Raw genomic sequence first — 26,343 nt, forward strand, 5'->3', positions numbered from 1 at the left:
CTAAAATATTTAACCGAAATATTTACAAATATTCAATAATCATTAATATACAAAAAATGTTCCAATGGAACATCAAATGTTAGACAGTGAAGCACGTGCACAAGGTTGGTGAATGTTATCGAGGCAGTTGTCAATAATTAATTGCATTTGTAGTGATGTAATTGCCTCGTCCTCTTCTCCCATTGGCTTGAATAAATATCACTAGAAGGAAAACTTTTTAATGTATAAAGAGATAACACCTAAGCCAAGTTAAAATAAGTATTTTTATTTTTTCCTTTCTTACTTACAGTTAAAAAGAATGGCTACAAGGTTCTGGTGTTCCTTATCTTTCCTGTTTTGAATTTCCAGTATTTCTCCATCAACCCTTAGTTGTTCCTAAAAATTCAGACTGGATTAATGTTTAAAACTATAAAAAAATAAATAAAATAGCATTTAGATATTAGAATATTTTCTGGTCAATAATCATATTATTTAAATCACATTCAACATATTTTCCAAATATACTAGGCATTTAAAAAATAAGCAATGCTATTTAACAGGGAAAGAAAAGATCAAAAGAAACAAAGCAATCATCAGAATCGACTGTATCATACCTGCCATTTTTTTAAACATAAAAGCAATTCAGCCTCTCACATTTTTGAACAAGGAATTGATTGTTATGTATTTGATATCTAATTAATCGTTTCTCTTACCCCCTTTTAACAAAAATAAACTGATCTGATTCATTACCTTCTTTCCAGAGTTTACATAAGTAAAGAAGTCTTTGCTGCTTTTCTTTGTATTCTTTGCCAAAGATTTCTCATAGTCTGTCTCTCTGCTTGCCTAACCTCCTTTGTGACTTGATTACAGACTAGCTTATATCTACTACAAGCTTCTGTGTCACCAGATACTTTATATGCATTCCATACATTTTACTTGTTGGGATAGCAGAGACATGGTGTCACCCAGATATAAGGAATGCAGAACTGGAATTTGGGGAGTACAATGTGTACAGAAAGGATAGACAGGATAAGAACGGAGGAGGTGTTATGCTGTGAATTAAGAAAAACATAAAAACAAAAGAACGTGCACCCAGTTGATATAGATGAACAGGGCACTGTTTGAGTCAGTTTGGTGTGACATAAGCACTGCGAAAGCAAAAATAAGAGTAGGACTGTGTTATAGGCCTAATGACTCGAATGAGTACAATGAACAACTGTACAGAGAAATAGTGGGCTAGTAAATCAGAATATCTCATAATGGGGGATTTTAACTTTCCAGATATTGACTGAAACTTGTGGGTTGGTCACTCACACACTAGTAAAACTTTTGTGGATTTACTGGATGACTGTTTTCTGCAACAGCATGTTCGAGAGGCAACCAGAGAGAGTAATACTCTTGATCTGATTATCAGCAGTGATCATTCATGTATTAAGAATTTGCAGATAAAGGAACCACTAGGTGGCAGTGTACTGATGTGGGATTTATTTAAAGATTTAATTACCATCAGGGGTAAAGGAAAGAGTTTTTGCTTCCATAAAGGTGAGTACAGTGGTCTCAGACGGTTTTTAAATTCTGTACAGTGGGATCAACTGACGATGCTACCAACAGTAAATTCTAAGTGGGAAGCATTCAAGGAATTAATCGTAGATGCTACTAAAAGTTTCATACCTATTAAGAAATATTGTTCAAGGTTTAGGCCTAAATGGTTATCAAATGAACTAATGAGACTCGTAACAGAGAAGAAAAATGCATGGGATGCATATAAATTATCAAGCGACTCAGAAGCCTATGGCAGATATAAGCTAGTCTGTAATCAGGTCACAAAGGAGGTTAGGCAGGCAAAGGCAGATTACGAGAAATCTTTCGCAAAAGATGCTAAGAAAAACAGCAAGGATTTCTTTACTTATATAAACTCTAAAAGGAAGGGGATGAATCTGAGTGGTCCACTTGACATCGATGGTTCGACTGTTGATGATCCTGCTCAGATAGCAAATGAGTATTTGCTATCTGAGCAAACTAAATGAGTATTTTGCATCTACATTCACACGTGAGGAATTATTAAGGTTTGAAAATGGCAGGAGGTTATCGAATTGTAGCAAATTAATGATTTTGTAATAACTGAGAGCAAAGTGGAGGAGAAATTGTTGAAGTTAAACAAAAGAAAAGCACCTGGGGTGGATGGGATCTATCCAGATATATTAAAGGAGGTGGCAAAGCAACTAAGCAAACCCTTAGCCATAATTATGAGAGCATCCCTGGACTCAGGGGAGGTTCCCACGGACTGGAGATATGCAAATGTATCCCCAATTCACAAAGGGGGATCGAATGGTGGAACGAGTAATTACAGACCAGTTAGTTTAACTTCTGTTCCAGGTAAAATAATGGAGTCACTGGTTAAAGATGCATTGTAGGATCATCTAGATGCATCTTTAACCAGTGACTGCATCTTTAACCAGACTGCAGCAATAATTCAGACACACATGAGTTTGTTAAGGGAAAGTCTTATCTGACAAATTTGATTGGTTATTATGATGTGGTTACAAAGGAACTTGATGCAAAAAATAATTTTGATATCATATATTTGGATTTCAGGAAAGCTTTTGACACTGTTGCACATGGAAGACTATTGTACAAATTGGAGCAGAATGGTATTAAGGGTATATTGCTACAATGGATAAAAGGATGGTTAAGTGGGAGAAGACAGAGGGTGGTAATCAATGGGTGCTGCTCTTCGTGGACTAATGTTATTAGTGGAGTCCCACAGAGTTCGGTTTTGGGTCCACTGTTGTTTTGTATATTTATCAATGATATTGATGAAGGTATATCAGGCTTAGTGTCAAAGTTTGCAGATGATACAAAGGTTGGCAGGGTTGTTAATGACAATAATGGCAGTGTGCTACTTGTTGTTGTTGTTGTTGTTGGGGTTTAAAGTGCAATGGCTACTTAGGCCATATTGCACTTATGGAAGTGATGCATACAGTCTGTGTTTGTTGATTTATAAGCAGTTAAATACGGTTATATAATCTTATTCGTTTTAGAAAGGAGAAGAATTCTGCAAGATTTGAATTTTCGCCTATGATATGGTGAAGTGACAAAGGTTCCTTTAAATTTGACAGAGAATTGAAAGACATTAGTCGAGCATTATTATATAGAGTACAGTCCAGAAGTATGTGTTTGACTGTGAGTGGTGTATGACAATGATTACACTGGGGAGGATCATTTCCTGACAAAAGAAACAGATGGGTTAAATGAGTATGTCCAATTCTGGCTCTGGCTAGAATTACTTCTTCTTGTCTGTTTGCTATAGAGCTAGAAGCCCATAATTTTGGTAAGGGTTTTAGTTGGAATAGTTTATTTTGGAATTGTGTTTGCCACTGAAGAGTCCATTGATCTTTACATATTCTTTGTATATTCATTTTATAATCTGTGACAGGTACTAGCGAATTCGTTGGGGCTGGGCTGGATGGATTTTTGGCAGCATCATCTGCAATTTCATTCCCTGGTATTCCGGTATGGCCTGGAATCCAGCAGAAGATAACCTTTTGCTGATGCTCTCTAAGTCGTATCAACTGTGTTTTGATGAGCTTTAATATCGGATGAGTAGGTGGGGAATTGTTTTGCAATGCTAATACGGAACCTTGCGAGTCTGTGTAAATTATGCTCTTTTGAATTGACATATGGAAGACATTTTCTAATGCAAGCTTTATGGCAAATAATTCAGTTGTGTAGCTACTACACTCTGTCGGAAGAGATTGAGAAACTATTTTATCAGGGAGTACCACTGCTGCACCCGATCCACTCTCGGATTTCGACCCATCTGTATATATTTTAGCGAAGTCAGGATAATGTTGGCCATGCTCAGTGTGCAGCTGTTGGATGGTAAAGTCTGATAGAGAGTGTTTACCCCACTGGTGGAAGTACTTGTCACAACATGGCGTGATGTCAGACCATGGAGGGTCAGGATCTATAGGATCTTGCAAGATTTTATCGAAGTGTATATCCCAATCTTCTGTTAGATGTTTTAGCCTAATACCAGCAGGCCGAACTGTCTGTGTTTTGTTTCTATACAGGGTCATATACAGCGGATCATGAAGTATTGACCAATTAGGATGGGTTACCTGGCTTTGGATCTTGATTGCATAGTTTAACAGCAACATCTTTCTCCTGATATTTAGAGGAGGTTCATGGGCTTCGATAAATAAACTTTGCACTGGAGATGTTCTGAATGCACCTAATGCTGATCTAAGAGCTGAATGTTGGATAGGGTTGAGCCGAGATAAAACACTCTCCCTAGCAGAATCAAAAACAGGCGCCCTAGTCCAGGCGTGATCTAATTATGGCTCTGTATAGGTGAAGCAGGGTGTTACGATCTGCTCCCCATGCTGTCGCTGATAAAACTCTGAGTATGTTCAGTTTCTTTTGACAGTTTGTCCGGAGATATTCAACGTGTTTTTGGAAGTTTAACTTGTTGTCGAAAAATAATCCTAGTAGACGAATACAATTAGCTATGGGAAGAGGTTGGTTATTCAAGTGGAGCTCGGGCTCAGGATGCATATTTCGTCTGTTACAGAAGTGTATGGCAGCAGATTTCTGGCTGGACAGTCTATAACCATTTTCTGTCATCCATGTCACGATGCGATTAATTGATATTTGTAGCTGGCGTTCAATGTAATGCATGTTTTGAGAATGACAGGATATTGAGAGATCATCTGCAAAGAGGTAGGAATCTACAGTTTTCGGAATGAGTTCAATTTGTGGTTCATTCTCATTGTAAATAAAGTGGCACTGAGAACCGACCCTTGCGGAATTCCTTCTTCTTGGGTAAAGATCTTAGAGAGGGTTCCCCGGTAACGGACTTGAAAGGATCTCTGATGTAGAAAATTTTTGATAAAGTATGATAAATTACCTCTCAGGCCAAGAGAATGCAGATCTTTTAAGAGGCCGAATCGCCAAGTAGTGTCGAAGGCTTTCTCAACATCAAGACAGACCATTACGAGATGTTCCTTCTTGACGAAAGCATTTCTAATGTTTGTCTCGGTTTTGATCATGAGATCCAATGAAGATCGATTTTTCCGGAATCCAAATTGGTTGTTGTTAATCAAGTTTTGGGACTCCAGGAACCAAGTGAGACGGCGATGTATCATTTTCTCTAGGGTTTTGCTTAGACAGCTGGTAAGGGATATTGGTCTGTAATTTTGCGGAACAGAATGATCTTTACCGGGCTTTGCAATTGCTAGTACATAAGAATGACTCCAGGAACTTGGGAAGGTATGTTCGGAAAAAATGCGATTGAAAAATATGAGCAGTAATGAGAGTGATCTCTGATCCAAATTTTGCAACATTACATAGTATATCCCATCTGGGCCAGCAGCACTGTTTCTTGAGTTGTTAAGGGATTGTTGCAGCTCAAGCATGGTAAATGGTTTGTTATAAGGTAAAGCGGAATTGTCAGTGAAATTTAGTCTGGATTTCTCTGCAATTGTTTTAAGTTTTTGAAATGTTTGATCATAGGCGATAGAAGAGGACAGCTGAGAAAATGTGGTTCCCAGTGCATTTGATATTTCTGTAGGGGTAGAAAGCTCCTGTCCATTCCAGTTCAGTAGTGGGGTGGATAAAGGAGGAAATTTACTGTTTAAACATTTTATTTTTCTCCAGATTAATCTAATATCAGTATTTTTATTCACTGACGAGGCGAATTTAATCCAGTTTTCTTTTTTCGCTTTACGTCTGATGTAACGAGCTTTTGCTCTAAGACGTTTATAACTAATAAGATTGAGGGTGGTTGGGTGTTTGCGGAAAAGGTTCCAGGCTTTGTTTTTCTCTTTTTTCACATGGTTGCAGTCCTCATTCCACCAATAATTTGTTTTTCGTCTATTTCTTGCTTGATATTGAGGAATGGTAGCGGATGCGGCTGACAGAATTTCACTTGTGATGTGCTCAGTAACACTGTCGATGGAACAGGACTGAATAATGTAGTTGTCAAATGATATTTGCGTTCTGTATTTTGTCCAATCAGCTCTTGAAAATTTCCATTTCATTGGATTTTCTGTTGGGAAGGAACAGGATGTTTGAATTTTGCAGATTATGGGATAGTGATCACTGCTATAAGGATCACTTAGAGTTACCCACTCTATACTTGGAAAGAGGATTGGGGAACAAATGGTAAGGTCTATTGTAGAAGTTGAACCTGTAGGGAGATGGATATATGTGGGAGTGCCAGTATTTAGTAAAGTTAAATTTTGCCTGTCTATCAACATTTCAATAAGCTTCCCTCGTTTGTCTGATATAGGGGAACCCCATATTGGATGGTGGGCATTAAAGTCTCCTAGGATACAAAAGGGAGATGGTAACTGCAAGACAAGATCTTCGATTTCTTGAATGGTATATTGATGATTTGGTGGAAGATAGATAGAAACCAGTGTCAGTGTAATACCATTTACAACGCGAGTGGCAACAGCTTCTAAGGAGGTTTGTAAATGGATGCGTCTGGAGGGGATGCTTGAATCCACGAGTATTGCTACTCCTCCGTGAGCACTGTTAGAGCCAGCTCTGTCTTGTCTAAACAAGGTATAATTTTTGATTTTGATTGAGTTCTGAGGTGTCAAATCCGTTTCCTGCAAGCACATTGCAAGAGGTCGGTATTGGTGAATTAATTCATGGATATCATCGATGTTGCTGCGAAGGCCTCTACAGTTCCATTGGATGATCTGTTCCATTATTTGGATTTGAAAGAGGGAGATGAATCTGACTGCTTTTTATAAGTGGGCTGTTTGTGACGATCCAGCTTAGGTTTTTCTTTTCTGGGGAAGTTGGGGCGTGTTGAATTATTGCTATCTTCCATTTCATCATCTGCATGTAATTCAAGAAGGTCTTGAGTCGTCATATCGTCAGTATCCATCCTTGTTGAGGGTGGTTGATTAACCTCGACAGGATCTGATTTTTGAGGTTTTTCTGTTACTTTACCTTGGGTTATGATTTGGGTTGGAACTGTGATAGGTGTATTCATACTTTGATCAAGTGTTTGGCTTTGATGTAGGCTGGGTCGATAGAAATGATCGAGCCCAGTCTGCAATCGATTTATCTGGAGAGAGTGACACTTCTGTCTGACATGCTACTGATTGGTGAGAGTGGATAATCGAGGCATAAGAGCTATTTGGCATGATTAGTTTAATTTGTTTCCTAGCTTCTTGATAGGAGACTTTATTTTCAGTCTTATATTTTTGAATTTTTTTGCCTATCTTCCAGAGATCACATTCTTTAGAGTATGCTGGGTGGCTTCCCCTGCAATTAGGACACTGTGGAGTTTGTGCTTTGCATTCTGACTGGGTATGAGTTGTGGAGCCACAGTTTGGACATGTTGGAACGCCACGGCATGCTGTCTGGGAGTGACCAAATTTCTGGCATTTGTAGCATCTTAGGGGTTTTGGGATAAAGGGTCGAACACGGCAATTCAAGTAACCTGCTTTGACTGATGCTGGTAGATTCGGTGTATTGAAAGTTAGAATTATGTTACGTGTTGGGACTAAGGTACCATCTTTTCGTATCATGATTCTTTTTGCATGAGTTACATTTTGTGTCTTTAGTTCTTGTACTATTTCTTCTTCAGACACGTTCAGTAGATCCCACTCAGTAATCACTCCTTTGGATGAATTCAGGGTGTTATGTGGAGTGACTTGTATTGGAATTCCGCTTAAAGTAGTGAGTTTCAGTAGTTGTTCAGAGTGTCTTGGGAGAGAAGTCTCTATTAACAAGTCCCCGGATTGGAGACGTTTCACCATTTTTGGTGATGATGCTGCGTGTTCAAGGCATCGTTGGATAATGAAAGGGGAGAGCTTGCTAACAGGCTGAGCCGACAGAGAATGGATAATCAGGAAGGCTGGTGATTCCTGTCTGCCTGCATCTTTTTTCATTCTCTTCGAGGTAGTGAAGTCATGGTCGGGTTCATGATTGTCATGTTGAGCACTCTTGGGCTCTAGACGTGGAAATTCATTCGTTTCCATTTCTGCTCCTTTTAGCCCCGAGGGTTGATTTATCCCCCAGGTTACCGGCCCCGCCACGTGGAGGCAGGAGCGGTGCCACCAGTGACCAAGCGATAAAAGGTTAGTGGTTAGTGTGTTAGAAAAGTAGTTATATATACAAAAGAAAGGTGTCTTTCCTTTCTTGTAGGAGGCTTCTTTCTTTATTTACAAAGAGCCAGAAAATAAATAACTTTGAAAATAAAGCCTTTGGAAATCTCTTTATCAACTTCTCTTTAGAAAAACGCTTTCAAATTCGCTTTGTAAATCGCTAGATCACTCGCTTGGCACTCGGGGCCAGTGTGCTACTGCAACAGGATCTAGATAATTTGGGCAGATGGGCTAAGAAGTGGCAACTGAAGTTTAACCTTGACAAATGCAAAGTACTGCATATGGGTAGAAGAGACCCGAGAGAAACGTACCAACTTTACGGTACTACACTTAAAGTGGTAGAAAATGAAAAAGACCTGGAAGTAATTGTGTAGTCAGATATGAAGTTTTCTGAGCAATGAAGACAGGCTGCCAGGGCAGGTCATGAGGTTTTGTCAATGATATATAGGAATTTTGCTAGCAGGGAAAAGGAAGTGATTGTCCCTCTGTATAATGGTCAAGCCACGCCTTGAGTACTGAGTACAGGTCTGGAGGCCTCACTTTAGGAAGGATGTCAATTTGCTTGAGCGTGTACAAGATTGGTGAGGGGAATCCTTTTACCTCTTGGTAAGAGGATCCCTTGGTAAGGGATCCTCTTACCAACAGAGGCTAAAGTTCTGCAAATTGCAGTGGCTGGAAACTAGGCACCTGCATGGTGATCTGACTGAGGTGTATAAGGCCTTGAATGGGTTGAGCACGCTGAATTCTGATGGGATCCTTCCACTTGTTTAGATTACGAACCTAAGAGAGCATAAATTCAAATTAAGAAATGACAGATGTAGAATTGATGTGTGGAAATTTGCCTTTAGCCAGCAGGTGGTTAATTGCTGGAACAAACTTCCATTTGTCGTTGTGGAAGTTGATAGGTTGAATAAATTTAAGGAGGAACTGGACAAGCATTTGGAGGGAATGGTGTGATTTTTTTTTTTTTTTTTTTTTTGGATGATGATGCTTAAGCTCATACACTTGCTTTCTTGCATCACATGCCACTACTACTACTACTATTTCTCTGACACGAGTCTCGTTGACAATATTTCTTAGTTGGTATGTAAAGCCTAGTAGCTTCCAAGATAAGTTCTTTGAATGCTTTCCATTTAGAATTTGTGTTGGTAACATCATCTCTTGGTCCCACTGTATAGAATTTAAAAACTGTCTGAGAACACTGTAGTCACCTTCACAAAAGCAAAAACCCTTCCCTTTACCCATGATGGTAGTTGCATCTTTAAGTAAATCCCACATCAGTACACAGTGATCACTGCCCAAGCGGTTCCTTCATCTGCAGATTATAAATGCATGAATAATCAGTGCTGATAATCAGATGTAGAGTACTGCCCCCTCTGGTTGCCTCTCGAACATGCTGCTATAGAAAACAATTATCCAATAAATCGAGTGACCAACCCATAAGTTCCACTCAATATCTGAGAAGTTAAAATCCCTCATCATAAGACATTCTGATTTACTGGTCCATTCTATTTCTCTGTACAGTTGTTCATTGTACTCATCAGAGTCATTATGCCTATAACACACTCCTACCCTCATTTTTTCTTTCCCAGTGTTTATGTCACATCAAACTGACTCAACATTGCACTGTCCATCCATGTCAACTGAATTCACTACCTGAGATTTTGTGTTTCTTAACTAAACAGCTTAAGCCTTCCTCCTTTCCTATCCTCTCTCTGTCCTTTCTGTACACAGTGTACTCCCCAAATTCAAATTCTGCATTCCTTACATCTGTGTGACATGACGTCTTTGATATCCCAGTAATATCTGCCTTTGATGTCTTCATCAGCACTTCAAATTCATCAAATTTATTTACTGTACTCCTAGCATTGGTGTATATGCAAGTAAACGTGCATCGGTTCTTACTCTTAGTTACCTTAACAAGGCCCGTGTGTTTACTTGATCCACGATGAATCCCAGCAGTTCTTAAAAATGTTTTAAAAATTATATAATTTTTAAAACTTAAAAGAGAGTTACACACAATAACTATTGCAATCCAGTAAAAAAAGATGAAATATATGATATTTAGACACACAGTATTGAAAAAACCCTAAATTTTAAAAGAAAATGGGCACATGTTAGGTGCCCAGTCAACAACTTTTCTTCAAATGGGGCACCACCACTGCCAAATTAAAGCCTGATACTGCAAGAATTTACTAACATGTATTGGATAGTGCAACAGCATAATTTTAATACAGCAAATTCACAAGGAATGCAAACTAAGCTTTAAAAAATGGCATCATTATTAAAACCTTTTTATATTACAAAATCTTTTGCAACAAGTTCCCTAGTCATGCACTTTTGAATAAATAATTCTTCTCCAGTAGAAAAGACTTATTTATCTGTAATTTTTAGTGTCACTGCCGAGAGTGTAAGAGTAGACAACCTAAAAGTGAAATATTTTCACAATATGAGAGATGCCAAAAGATGTACAAAATGAACTAAAGCAGTTTCTAACCTGAAACTCTAAAGCAGTTTTTTAAGTGCATAAAAGGCAATATTGTTGTATATGTTGGCACTAATGATATTAAGAGTAGGAGATCAGAGGAATTACTTAACAAATACAGGGGCAAAGTTTGGATAAATTCACGTTATGATTGAATTTAAAAGTGTCTGCAATCCTGCCCTGACATGATAGGTGGGAATATATGTTGAGAGCCTTGACAATTAATTCGGCCATGGAGAGAATGTGCAAGGATCGTGGCGTAGAATTTTTCTCAGCATGGCCTTCGCTTGTTAACAGGAAATACTGTTTTTACAAGGATGGGTACACTTAAATAGAAGGAGGTGCAATAAGATTTGCTGATGTTAAGGTGGGTTGGAATACACAGACATACAGATTAACTAGAGCTGCATGCAGAGGTAAAAGTAATACTTGCACTGCTTCTATTGGAATGTGCAGCAGCATGGAAAGCAAGGTGTTGGGGATTTTAAGCCCTGCTGTGAGTCATCATGGAACAAGTGAATACCTAGGCTGCATAAGGGTAAATAAAAGCGAGAACATGTGCACGTATACTTACATGTACACTAATGCCAGGAGCATTCTAAATAAACTTGATGAATTTGAAGTACTGATTAAGTCTTCAAATGCAGACATTGCAGGGATAGCAGAGACATGCTATCACTCAGACATAAGTGATGCTGAACTTGAATATGGGGAATAGAATATACACAGGAAGGACAGACACAACAGGATGGGTTGAGGGGTTATGCTATTATGGGTTGAAGGGTTATGCAAAATTGAGAGTAGGAGTGTGCTATAGGCCTAATGACTCTGATGAGTATAATAAGATACTGTACAGGGAAATAGAGTGGACCAGTAAATCAGAGAGTCTTATAATAGTAGATTTTAATTTCCCAGATATTGACTGGAATTTGGGGGCTGGTCATTCACACACTAGCAAGGCTTTTGTGGATTTATTGGATGATTGTTTTCTACATCAGCATGTTCAGGAGGCAACTAGAGGGAGGAATACTCTTGATTTGATTATCAGTAGTGATTCTTCATGCATTAAGAATCTGCAGATAAATGAACCACTAGGTGGCAGTGATCACAGTGTGCTGAAGTGGGATTTACTCAAAGAGGTAACTACCATTAGGGGTAAAGGGAAGGGTTATTGCTTTCATAAAGGCGACTATGATGGACTGAGACAGTATTTAAATTCTATACAGTGGGACCAACTGATGATGTTACCAACAGCAAATGCAAAATGGGAAGCATTCAAAGAACTTATCTTGGAAGCTACTAGGCTTTACATACCAACTAAGAAATATTGTTCAAGGTTTAGGCCTAAATGGATGTCAGATGAACTGATGAGGCATATGGCAGAGAAGAAACATGCATGGGATACATACAAATTAACACATGACACAGAAGCCTATGATAGATACAAGTTGATCTGTAACCAAGTTACAAAGGAGGTTAGGCAGGCGAAGGCAGATTACGAGAAATCTTTGGCAAGGGATGCAAAGAAAAACAGCAAAGAGTTCTTTACTTATGTAAAGTCTAGAAGGAAGGGGATGAATCAGATTGGTCCACTTGATATCAATGGGTCAACTGTTGATGATCCTGCTCAGGTAGCTAACAAACTAAATGAATATTTTGCATCAACATTCACACATGAGAAGTTATTCAGCGAGGGGAATGCCAGAGGTGTATTCAACTCTGGCAGTAAGCTAGAGAATCTTGTAATAACTGAGAGTAAAGTGGAGGAGAAATTGTTGAAGATAAACACAAGAAAGGCACACGGGGCGGATGGAATCTATCCAGTTATATTAAAGGAGGCAGCAAAGGAAGTAAGCAAACCCTTAGCCATAATTATGAGAGTTTCCTTGGACTCAGCGGAGGTACCCACAGACTGGAGATGTGCAAATGTCACCCCCAATTCACAAAGGAGGATCAAAGGCTGACACAAGTAATTATAGACCTGTGAGTTTAACTTCTGTTCCCGGAAAATTAATGGGGGCACTAGTTAAAGAAGCACTGCAGGATCATTTAGAAAAGACTTCAGCTATAGCTCGGACACAGCATGGTTTTGTTAAGGGGAAGTCATGCCTGACCAATTTGATACTATGATGCAGTCACAAAGGACCTGGATGCAGGGAATAACTTTGATATTATATACTTGGATCTTAGAAAGGCTTTTGATACTGTTGCACATGGAAGACTGCTGCACAAATTGGAGCAGTGTGGCATTGGAGGCAAATTGCTGCTGTGGATAAAGGGGTGGCTGAGGGGGAGAAGACAGAGAGTGGTAATCAATGGACACTGCTCGTCGTGGACTAATGTTATTAGTGGAGTCCCTCAGGGCTCAGTGTTGGGTCCATTATTGTTTTCTGTATTCATAAATGATATTGATGAGGGTATATCAAGCTTAACGTCGAAGTTTGCAGACGATACAAAGGTAGGCAGGGTTGTCAAGGACACTACTGACACTATTCTGCTGCAACAGGATCTGGAAAGGTTGAGCAGATGGGCTGAGAGGTGGCAAATGAAGTTTAACATTGACAAATGTAAAGTACTACACATGGGAAACAGCAACCCCAGAGCAACGTATCAACTCTGTGGTACTACACTGACAGTGGTAGAGAATGAAAGGGACCTGGGGGTGGTTGTGCAGGCAGATATGAAGTTCTCTGAGCAGTGGAGACGGGCTGCAAGAGTAGCTCATGGTGTATTGTCAATGATATATAGGAATTTTTCTAGAAGGGATAAGGAAGTGATTATTCCCTTGTATAAGGCAATGGTCAGGCCACACCTAGAGTACTGTATACAGGTCTGGAGGCCTCATTTCAAGAAGGATGTAGAGCTGCTGGAACGAGTACAGAGAAGGGCAACAAGATTAGTGAATGGAACAAAGGGGTGCTCTTACGAAGAAAGGCTTAAGTTTTGCAAATTACAGTGTCTGGAGACTAGGCACCAGCGAGGTGATCTGATAGAGGTGTATAAAGCCTTGAATGATTTGAGCATGCTCAATGCTGATGGGATTCTTCCTCTCGCTCAGAATAATCACCTGAGAGGGCATAAATTCAAATTGAGGAAAGACAGATTTAGGATAGACGTGCGGAAATTTGCCTTTAGCCAGCGGGTGGTTGGTTGGTGGAACAGACTTCCATCCCTTGTCGTGGAAGTTGATAGCCTAAATAAGTTTAAGGCTCAGCTGGACAGGTATTTTGAACGAACAGAGGGATGAAGTGGAAGTGGTTTGTTTTTTTTTTTTTTTTTTTTGGCTGATGCTGCATAAGCCTGCTTTCTTGCATCAAATGCCTCTACTAATGCTAATGCTAATACTATTAGTTAAGAAGCAGATTAAATCTAAGGCAGTACATCCAGTCAACATGGGTGACCAGTGCAATGTGATATAAGCACTGCTAAAACAAAATTAAGAGTAGGAGTGTGTTATACGCCTAATGACTGTTATGAGTACACCAAACAACTAGACAGAGAAATAGAGTGGGCCAGAAAATTAGAATGTCTCATAATGAGGGATTTAAACTTTCCAGATATTGACTGAAACTTGTGTATTGGTCACTCACAGACTAGCAAGACCTTTGTGGATTTCTTGTATGAATGTTTTATATAGCAGCATATTGGAGAGGCACAAGAGTAAGCAATACTCTTGATTTGGTTATCAGTAGTATTTCATTCAAGAATTTGCAGGTAAAAGACCCATAGGGTGGCAGTGATCACAGTGTACTAAAGTGGAATTTAATTAAAGACATAACTGAAAAGGGAAAGGCATTTGCTTTTGTAAGGGTGACAACAGTGGTCTATCACAGTTTTTAAATTCTATGCAGTGGGATCAACTAATGATATTACCAATAGCAAATAGGAAAAAAAGAGCATGGGGTGCATTAATTATCACACAATTCAGAATCCCATAGTAGATATAAATTAGTCTGTAATCAAATCAGATCTGTTTGCTTGCATAACAGAAGTTATGCAAGCAAAGGGAGACAAGAAGTCTCTGGCAAAAAATGCAAAGAAAAGCAGCAAGACTTCTATGCTTATATTAACAGTAGAAGGAAGGGATTGAATTGGGCCAGTTGATGCCAATGGGTTAACTGTTAATAACCTGCTCAGGTTGCTAACAAATTGAACAGGTATTTGCAGATAGATTCACACATGGGAAATTGTTTAGGAGAGGGGATGCCAGAAGTTCATCAAACTCATATGGGGAGCTAAATAACTTTGTGATAACTGAAAGGAAAGTGGAAGCTGAGCATAAAAAAGACATCTGACATGGATGGAATCTATCCAATCATATTAAAAGAAGTAACGATGGAGGGAAGGAAGAAAGCCTTTAGGAATAATTATGAGAGCATCCTTGGATTTAGGGGAGTTCCCTATGGACTGGAAGTGTGAAAAGGTATCTTCAATTCATAAAGGAAGATCAAAAGGTGACATGAGTAATTATAGACCTGTCAGCTTAATGTCTGTTCCAAGGAAAGTAATGGAGTCACTGATTAAAGAAGTATTCACAGCATGGATTTGTTAAGGAGCAGTCTTGTTCTAACCAACCTGATGGGTTACTATGATCCAGTGACCAAGGAACTGGATGCAAAAAATAATTCTGATATCAATATTGGATTTCTGGAAGATTTTTGATACTGTTCCACATAAAACCTGGAATTAAGGGAAATTTACTGCTATGGATAAAGGAATGATTGAGTGTAAGACAGAGAGTGGTTATCAATGGGCACTCCTCTTCATGGACTGATGTTATCAGTGGAGTCGTGCAGAGTTCAGTGCTGAGCCCATTATTGTTTTTCAATATTTATCAATGACATTGATCAAAGTATATCAGGCTTAATGTCAGAGTTTGCAGACGATAAAAAGGTTGGTATGCCAGTTAACAACAGTAATCACAGTGAGTTACTGCAACAAGATCTAGGAAAATTGGGTCATTGGGCTGAGAAATAGTAGTTGAAGTTTAACACTGGCAAATGAAAAGGTACTGCACATATGGACAGCTGTAATCCCAGAGTAACTTATCAACTCTGTGGTACTACACTCAGGGTAGTGGAAAATGAAAAAGAACAGGGGGAAATTGTGCAGTCAGATATGAAATTCTCTGAGCAGGGCAGACATGCTGCCAGAACAGCTCATGGGATTTTGTCAATGATATACATAAACTTCACTAGCAGCGATAAGGAGTTGATTAATCCTTTATACAAGGTCATGGTTAGGCCACATCTTGGGTACTGTATATATACCAGTCTGGAGGCCTCACTTTAGTATTGTATATATATACAGATCTAGAATGGGTGAAGAGAAAGCCAATGAGACTGGTGAAGGGAACAAAAAGGTGTTCTTACCTAGAAAGGCTTTAGTTCTGCAAACTGCTGCTTCTGGAGACTAGGCATTTGTGGGGTGATCTCGTTGAGGTGTTTAAGGCCTTGAATGGATTGAGTAAGCTAAATGTGAATGGCATTCCTCCACTTACTGAGATTACACACGAAGGGACATAAATTTAAGTTGAGGAGTTGAGGAAGGACGGTTGCAGGATAGATGTGTGGAAGATTGCCTTCAGCTAGTAGGTGATTAATTTTGGAACAGGCTTCCATCTGTTGTTGTGGAAGTGGATGGCATGAATAAATTTCAGGAAGAACTAGCCAATAACTGGAGGGGTGTGGAAGGAAGAAGTATGAAGTGTGTTTTTTTGTTTTTTTTTTTTTTGTCTGATGTTATATTGACTTGCTTTCTTTTATCATTTGCCACTACTAGTAATCATGTAATTTTAGCAAACTTTGTTTGCATTCCGTGGAATTTACTGCACATTATAATCATGCTTTTGCACTACCAAATATGTATTATTAAACTGGTATCTGAAAAAACATAAGATGGTTCACAGGCAAAAGATCATCTAGTGTGATCGTGAGATATATATATTATTATTGCAATAGTTGGCTTAATCTTTATATTTTTTGGGCTCTGATTGATAAATAAGAATCAAAATTTGAACATTAATCAAAATAAAAGCTTAAAATATTAGAAGCTAATCTCAAAAAAACATAAAAGCATAAAAATAATATGCTTTTCATCGGCTTTTCACCCACCAATGGTGGGTGAAAAGCCAACTAGCTTTGAAACGGTGCAGTCCACAGTGAATAAGTAACAATAGTCTTCTCTATTAGTGAAGTGTTACTTATTCGAGGCAGAGCAATACATGGTAACTCGTTGCGAAGGACGGGGAAGCATTGCCTATTCGGGGGATTTGTGAGTGATTTAGTTCAGTGAGTGAGCAGGAGTAACTGTCCCTTTCTTTTTCGACAGCATTTCTTCCTCTTTCTCTCCTACTATCACTTTCCTACACCTTTTTGCTTTATTAAGTCTAATAGGGATAGTATGTGGATAACACAGTTTCTTATCCCATACCATTTTGCAAGCAGTGCCGTCTGGGTGGTGGTGGTGCCCCACCAAGAATAAGTAAGAGTAGTCTTCTCTATTAGCGGAATGTTACTTATTTGAGGTAGTGCAATACGTAGGCAACTCGTTGTGAAGGATGAGCACAAAATGAGATCCAGATGAAATGATGCCTTTCACACTACTACTGTAGTTTTTCTTTAAGAGTTGTCTATGGTGTATCTACACCAATATTATATAGATATAGAATCTTAAACACTTAAAATATTATGCCTAGTTGCATTTAGTTTTATTTAAATAATAAACATTATGAAAATTTGGTTCCTGATTTAAGTGGAATTTCTGGAACCAATTATCTTCGGATAACGAGATCCCCTGTAGATTAATCAAATTCTGTTTATTAGCTCTTGGTCAGGAGTTCCAACAATACATTGAGGCAACGGCTACAAACAGGCCAGTGGCTGCAAGTTTGTCCAGAGGCATTCTGAACAAAGTGATGGACCAGCGTGGCTGTGACGAGATGTACCATTTATATTGTGCAGAAATATACTGACAATGCTGAGCTTGTCCCAGGACAACTAACGAGACAGCTATAAGGGCTTACAGTAGAATATAAAGAAACATACATTTAGAAAATTATAGCACTAATATGAAACAAACATTATTGACACAAGTAGTGAAAAAATAAGTAAAAACAACTGGAATGACTTGGCTAGCACTAAATTCTTGAGATGTAAACGTAGCTAAAGCAAAGATATGGAGTTCACAAGTACATGAAAACCAGAGTTACCTGATACGTGGAAGGTGTCTGATCATATGGACATCTAAACTATAAAGTCAGAGTTAAAGGAGAAAAAAAGATGTAATATTATGGTTATCTTTAATTTGGTGGAGATTCCTTAGTATAAGTTTAGCTGTTTGTGACAGGAGAGTTTTGTTTTGAGCTATTAAGATAGAATCGAGATTCAGTACGTTAATAAAGAAGAGAGTTTTGAATGGAAAGTTCTTTTCAATAAACTGAGTAGTGTTAGTAGAGGGATCAGTATTGGTTTGGATCTGCAGCTTTCCTAAGAATTCTCCAAGCAATGACTTCCCACATCTCTAGGCAATCAGTGTCAGAGTTATACAGTTTTGCAAAGAAGGAAAGTTTGTTGTACAAGACTGAAAATAAAAATCAGATGAACCTCTGACTTCCATTGTTTTCTAGACTCTTGCCCAAGGAGCTAATAACTTACTTAGATAAGCCTATAGTTATTTGGCAAAGTTGGATCTTTTCCTAACTAATGAAAGGCAAGTACAAATAAATGACACTAAGATAAATTAATAGTCAGTTTCTTAGATTCAGTTGTAGGAAACAAGAAAATATCAAGGCTTTGTCCTTTAGGTACTGAAACATAAAGTAACATATGCCATCTGGTTCATGCAGCAATGCTGGAGGAGTTATGCAATGATTTTTTGAGTTACCTACTTTAAATGGTTTGGTATATGGATAGGAAGTGGTGGTAGAAAATTTTGATTATGTTCCAGTTAGCATAAGTTTTAATATTCTGAAAACATGAGTCATATGTAGCAGAAGCTGATATTTCAGAGAATAAGCTAGAGAGCTTCTGCTATTTTAGCAGGGTAGGACAGATTACTATATCTCTAGTGATGGACTGGTAAGAGATTCATTTGAAGGGATCCATTCAAAACCTGCATTTGTCTCCAGATTAGCCAGAATAGATCTGTGTTTTTGGTAACAGCAGATTTTTTTTTTTTTTTTTTTTTTTTTCAATAATCTTGCTTAGATTTCCTAGTAAGTACTGCTTCATTTTTAAGTCTCTTGTAATTGATGAGCTTATCCAGAGGTTCCCAAACTTTCTCGATTCACGGCACCCTTAGGGTCCAAGTAATTTTTTCATGGCACCCCTAGGCCAAAAGAAATACCTAATACAGTGGTTTTCGACCTTTTAATAATCTGATTCCCTCTGTATATATATATATATAATATTAAAAAAAATGTTATATGATAGTTATTATAATAATATAATTATAAACAAAATTACAATTCATAATACAAATTATATATACTTATATAATAAATTTATTTTTTATGTAGAGGTACTAAATAAACATCAATTATAGATCACCACAAAATTAAAAAGATACACTACAATGAATGCCGTACACCTTTTTATAATGAAATAAATACAGTATATAAAATTAAAAAAAAAAAAAAAAAAAAAAGTTTAAATAACTTAAACCCAAATTACATGGCACCTCTGGAATGTTGTTGCGGCACCTTGGTTGAAAACCACTGAGTTTATCTGTAGTGAGACAATTGCGGAACTGATTTCAAGCCATAATCTTCCTCAATTTGGCATGGGTGCAGTTTCTGTTCCACCAGGGGTTGCACTCATGGTATATTCATTCATGATTTTGGTATCACTGCAATAACAGCTACTAATATTTGGTCAGTGATGTGCACTGTAACGTCTATGCACTTATGATAGTTGGAGTCACATTTTTTTTTTTTTATTATATTTCATCAAACAGAATAAATACAGCATCAACAAAATCATTTTTAAAAAAATCAAATTGAAATGTTGGTAATTTACAAAAAGAATTTAAGAACTCTATTTTTAAAAACTCTTAAAGAGTTTTTAAAAATAGTTATATTTTTAAAAAATTAAATAAAATAATTTTATTTTTTAAAAACACTTTTAGAGTTTTTAAAAATACACTTACTGCATGCTAACCCTCAATTCTGTACACAAAAAATAAACAAATATATCTCCTACACATTTAAAAATACACTATACACAAAAAAAAAATAAATAAATAATTTGAATTAAATTTAATCCAGAAAAAATTCTGGATTAAATTTCAGCCTCCTATACATTTAGACAGTCCTCAATTTACATCAATCTACACTACTGTCATCTTATGAGTGAATTGCAAACCATGTTATTACTGAGAACAGTCTGAGTTGCACTTATAAGTTGGATCCACATTTTTTTTTTTTTATATTTCATCAAACATAAAAATACAGCATCAACAAAATAATTTTTAAAAAGTGAAATTGAAATGTTGGTAATTTACAAAAAGAATTCAGGAACTCTATTTTTATAAACTCTAAGAATTTTTAAAAATAAGAGTTATATTTTTAAAAATGAAATAAAATAATTTTATTTTTAAACAAACTTTCAGAGTTTTTAAAAATACACCTTACTGCATGCTAACACTCAATTCTACATAGGGGAAAAATATCCATATCGTCTGTACTTTCTTATATACTGTATACACATGCAAAAAAAAAAAAAAATTCTACAATAGGGCACTTGAAGAAGCAGACTGAGAGTGTTTCAAACAGCTTCTCAATAAGTGCTAACTATACCGATAAACCATTCAATAAGGCTTTAAGGCAAAAATAAAATAAATGTGCACATTTTTACATACAAAAGTGAAGGAAGGCCAAAATACCATAAAGTAATGCAACTCAGAGCAAGTAATGTACCTCACAACCTCTACAACAGTTTGTGTGCATTCCTCTGTATCCTGTTTGTATTTGTAAATGAATATTTTATGAATAACATCAATGAACAAAAAAAAAAACACTTTAATAACCTAAATAGAAGCACTGATTATGATCTGCACATGGCACATAGCTTCTTTATTTATTTTATTTTTTTACCAAAACTAAACATTTGTTGTGAGTTGCCTATGATAACAGAAATAAATTAGCAATGATACCTACATGGGTCACATCTTCGAGAAGCCTTTGCCTTCTGAGTAGTGCATCAGCAGCTACTTGTGCATGACTTTCCTGATTGTCTCTCAAGGCTTCTTCTAACTGAAATAATTCTTGCCTTCTCCTTTCCTTTAAAAAAAAAAAAAAAAAATCCACTGTTAATGTCAAAGGGCTGTGTGAACTGCAAATTTCTTTTTTTTTTTTTTTGTTACAAATGAACAGGGCAAAACTGTTCACATGTAAAACTAATTCCTCATATAATCAACTCCAAGAAAAAATTTAGTTTCGCTATAATTTACAACATATAATATGCTATCAGAAGTATTGGAATGATGGTGAATACACACATTTTATACGAAAATTGTAGAGGGAGCTGAAGTAATGCAGTGGTATCGATGAAGTAATAAAAGCAAGCAATATCATTTATAATCAGCATGCCATGCTGAAATTATCTCAGCAATTGGTGAGATGCCAATAGGCAGGACTTAGCATACAACAGATTTTGGAACTTATCAATGTTCTGAAGAATTCGGTATGGAATATCCTATACAAATGAAATAGACAATGCCAAAGCTGAATTATGAAATAATATGTATGGATGTGGTGCCAAGGGCAAAAACTACAAAACATTTAAAGAAACTAAGCTTAATTTTTCCTTTTTTGCATCTGTCACAGTTTAGTCAGAGCCTTTCCTCCAATATTTCCATAATTTCTTCTTTTCCAGTTGGAGCCATATCTATACATATTATTTCAAGATGATTCCCAGCTAGAGAGGGTTTTTAATGTCTAACATTAAACAGAGATGGAGACTGCATATTGTGAGGAGAGATCTCTGAGTAGCTGGCCATTTTGTCAAGAAAAACTACATGAAATTACACATGAAATCTTGAAATGTACAGGAGTAGCTGTCAGTGTGCATAATGCAGAGAGTGTGTTCAATCAAGATGTTTCCTAGATAACAAAAGATAAAATTTGGCATAGACCACACTTTGAGAACAGAGTTCACTCTTTTGTGAACCCAAACAGATCTGCTCATCAGAATTTAAGAAAAGGGTGGACCTATTCTCATCGTGCATACCACAAATGAGTTACATAACAAAAAATATACAAGCTTACCTGACACTAATTCTGAGAGGTAAGCTGTGACAGACTTTTTTTTTTTTTTTTTCCCCCTAGCATTTCTGGAAGGTAAGTGATCATGTAACAAGTGGATTGCATACAGACAGACAAGCAAATACATTTTTAATTTTATTTTTTAAATCACCATAGTTTAAAACATAGAAGAACATTGCAATTTATTATTGAGAAAAATAAAACAAAATATTATGTTTTGATGGTCTGCTGGAAATGCTAGAAATCATGAGGGCTCTGGAGTGTTGAAAAAGTATGTATGAAACTTGGAGTGAGTGAGAGAGAGAGAGAGAAAGAGAGAGAATTCCAAACAAAAAAAAAATAAGAAGTTATATAAAGGTGCATTTGGCATTGCAATACAATCAGTATAATAAAGCAGATTTTACAACATGGTAGCAATACACATGTCTATGATATGATAAAGCTATCAAAATTCAAAATGGTTGTTAATGACTTTATGACACACCATCATCTTAGGGTATATTGCACCAATGTATTCTGTATAACTTTTCTCACAGTCTGCTTTACATGTTTTGCAGGCTGAAAACATTGGAATAACTCATGGAAAGTGGGTATATATCTTCAAATGAGATCAACTAACATACAAATAGAAAAACTACTTTGCTGTCATGGAGAAAGTAAAAATGGCAGTGCAAATGAAAGCTTGTGCTTTGTTGGTAAATCTTGTTTATTAAAACAATAACACTTTGGCTGCATTTCAGAAGTACTGCAATTTTAAAAAATTTAAGAGCATTTCCCAAGTTCCTTTCCAAATTGGTCTATAAGAAAATTCAAAGAAACAAGTGATTTGTCTGTAGCTCTTAGCAGAAAATGGTGCTCAACTGTGCCACCTGTTGATGAAATCACACTTGCTGTTACTGATAGCACCTTAATGCATTACAAATGCATCAATTCAGTAGTCATAGAGCAAGCATTGCTACAACTAGATATTTCATTGGCAACAGTCTGCAAAGCACTTTGAGCTCTTCTGAAATGGTTTCCTTACAAAATATGAAGTGCTATGATGCCAATTAACATGATTACATGAAACTTTGAGACATCATATGTATCAATGAGGCTCATCTCCAGCTAAATGGTGTTTTGAATACCCATAATTGTAAAATATGTAAACATTGCCTTCATGTACGATCAATAAAGTTCCTCTCCAGTACTTATATCACTGTTTGGTGTGGGGATCACAGAAAACTCCATAAATGGACCAATTAACTGTTCTTATGCATAAGCTCCATGCCAACATTACTTGATCAAAAACACAGTTGCCCCAGGGCACATTTTATGATGGCTGCATCATTTCCCAGCATTCTTCAAAGCACTGGTCATGCATTTTTATGAAATAAATGAAATGCTTGAAGTGGTCAAGAATTTCATTTTTATGAAATGCTTGACCACTTCACTCTCCAGACCATAATCCTTGTAAGCTTCTAGTTATTGGGATGATTTATCAAGGCAATATTCAGTCTCTGGCTGCCATGAAGGCATATTGCAAGGCATCGCAAAGCACATTATAGCAATCCCCATAATGTGCACTGGGCAAACGTTCGCTAAGCCAATTATGCTTCCAGCACATTTGAACTGACAAATGGTTATCATATCAAGCAATTTTATTTTCATAACCCGAGGTAACTTTCTCATACTGAACTGTAACTTAATTAAATAAGTTGGGGGCAGATGTTTACAGTTGTACTGTGTGCTATACGGTGCTAAATGCACCAAAATGTCACGATTTGAAACTTTTTTTTATATATCTTTCATTTCCACTGTCTGTTCCAAATTTTAACCCTCAAGGGTAGCATAATGGCTATAATCACTGTCCTCCTTAACTGTATGGAAAAAGTCTGGGTTTTAATCCCTTCAATTGGCAGAAGTTTTTAGGGAGCTTGTTGTTAATGTTATGGAGGTTTAATGGCACACAAGTTTCTATGGCTATAATGTGCCTTACGGAGAGCTTTTATGGACCTTTTTCACACCATAGTTGAGTTAGTTAGTCTCGGGTGAGGTTAACAAGTTTTCTCCTAGAATTGTCAGTTTTTTTTCACCTAGCAAAACAGACAAACCACCTTGTGCAATTTACAGACATAACACACACATGGGTGGATGAGTTTGTTCTCTCAGGAAATAACCATAATAAGAAACATTAATTTTTATTATTTTTTTTTAATTCTAAATTTTATCTGGATTATTCATAGTTGCCACTTTACATGTGGCAAAAAGTGGTGCACTTTAATTATACACACCCTGTATATTTTAATTTGGTGAAAAACTTGGACATGCTGTCAGTAAAAACAATGTTTTGAAAAATGATATCCAAATAAGACAGTTTTAATACTTGGCACTGATCTCTCACAATGAGAGGCTATAAAAATGAGTTGTCTTGGTATTGCAACTAAAAAGTAACACCTCTTGCAAAACAAATTCTTCATAACTTAAATGTTGACAAGTCAAATTTCTTGATATCTCCAACTTCAAAAAGCTTCCAAGTGATACAGTACTTTACCCAGATATAGGTTACATGATTTTTTTAATTGAATTATTGCAATGTGTGCTGCATGCATGTTTTCTTTACAGTCTATTTTGCCCTTCAATTTTGTTTGCAGTAAAGTGTATGTACACTTTAGTGAACGTTTCACTAGGATGTACATACATTTTGCACAGTGCTGAAATTTTGAGCACTGTGCAAAAATAAATAAATAAATAAAGACTATAATGGATGCAAAAAATAATTTTGATATCATATATTTGGATTTCAGGAAAGCTTTTGACACTGTTGCGCATGGAAGACTATCGTACAAATTGGAGCAGAGTGGTATTAAGGGTAAGTTGCTACAATGGATAAAAGGATGGTTAAGTGGGAGAAGACAGAGGGTGGTAATCAATGGGTGCTGCTCTTCGTGGACTAATGTTATTAGTGGAGCCCCACAGGGTTTGGTGTTGGGTTCACTGTTGTTTTGTATATTTATCAATGATATTGATTAAGGTATATCAGGCTTAGTGTCGAAGTTTGCAGATGATACAAAGTTGGCAGTGTTGTTAATGACAGTAATGGCAGTGTGCTACTGCAACAGGATCTAGATAATTTGGGCAGATGGGCTAAGAAGTGGCAACTGAAGTTTAACCTTGACAAATGCAAAGTACTACATATGGGTAGAAGTAACCCGAGAGAAAAGTACCTACTGTGTGGTACTAGACTTAAGGTGGTAGAAAATAAAAAAGATCTGGGAGTAATTGTGCAGTCAGATATGAAGTTTTCTGAGCAATGCAGACAGCCTGCCAGGGCAGGTCGTGGGGTTTTTGTCAATGATATATAAGAATTTTGCTAGCAGGGAAAAGGAGGTGATTGTCCCTCTGTATAAGGCAATGGTCAGGCCACGCCTTGAGTACTGCGTACAGGTCTGGAGGCCTCATTTTAGGAAGGATGTCGATTTGCTTGAGCGTGTACAGAGAAGGGCAACAAAATTGGTGAGGGGAATGAAGGGATCCTCTTACCAAGACAGGCTTAAGTTCTGCAAATTGCAGTGGCTGGAGACTATGCACCTGCGCGGTGATCTGATTGAAGTGTATAAGACCTTGAATGGGTTGAGCACGCTGAATTCTGATGGGATCCTTCCAGTTGTTCAGATTACAAACCTAAGGGGGCACAAATTCAAATTAAGAAAAGACAGATGTAGAATAGATGTGCGGAAATTTGCCTTTAGCCAGCGGGTGGTTGATTGCTGGAACAAACTTCCATCTGTCGTTGTGGAACTTGATAGGTTGAATAAATTTAAGGAGGAACTGGACAGGCATTTGGAGGAAATGGTGTGTTTTTTTTTTTTTTTTTTTGGCTGATGCTGCATAAGCTCATACACTTGCTTTCTTGCATCACATGCCACTACTAACTACTACTATTTGAAGAAAATTGAAGTAATTCAGGCTAGAAGAGGGCAACAAGAAGAAGAAGTAGTCTGTAATTTTTTATAAATTTGGGATCCCTTTTAATATGCTCCCAACCTATCTAACAATAAGAATGCAATTTCAAAGGAAGTAAAACATATCCAATTCCTTAGCAGTCACAAACAAATGAGCAGCACAAGTTATCTATATATAGAACAATGTGTCTTAAAATACTTTTTTCAGTGCCAAGAGAAGAACACGGTTTTTTAAGTGGAGCACTTATTTCATGAAGGATTAAAGACAAATAAGGAATTGCTAGTAAATTTCAAAGAGAAATATTATTTTTTGCAATGTTTGTAGATAAAAAGTTCAAATGTAAGTGATGAGGCCTATAATGAATGGCACAAAAATTTATCCAAATTTCTAAAAGAATACAGCCCTAGCAATTTATTCAAAATAGATAAGATGGATTTGATTCATAAGTGACCACATGATAAAATGATGACTTTGAAACAATTCTTGTTGTGGCAATAAGCATAATAAAGAACATTTAGCTCTCCTTTTGAGTAGCAACAAAA

General features: G+C 37.0%; 1 protein-coding gene across 1 annotated transcript in view; it reads right to left on the minus strand.

The window, feature by feature from the left end:
* Positions 1-26,343, minus strand: part of LOC150087313 (E3 ubiquitin-protein ligase LRSAM1-like) — a 533,929-nt gene that overhangs the window by 323,521 nt on the left and 184,065 nt on the right. The window contains exons 7-8 of the mRNA XM_090372443.1: positions 20,750-20,872; positions 288-375 (exon numbers count right to left, since the gene is read on the minus strand). Of these exons, the coding sequence (XP_090228569.1) occupies positions 288-375; positions 20,750-20,872 (211 nt within the window). The remainder of the gene's footprint in view (positions 1-287; positions 376-20,749; positions 20,873-26,343) is intronic.

The sequence above is a fragment of the Mastigoproctus giganteus genome, chromosome 4, assembly GCF_048544385.1.
Source record: "Mastigoproctus giganteus isolate SK-2022 chromosome 4, ASM4854438v1, whole genome shotgun sequence".
In the NCBI taxonomy this organism is placed as follows: Eukaryota; Metazoa; Arthropoda; class Arachnida; order Uropygi; family Thelyphonidae; genus Mastigoproctus; species Mastigoproctus giganteus.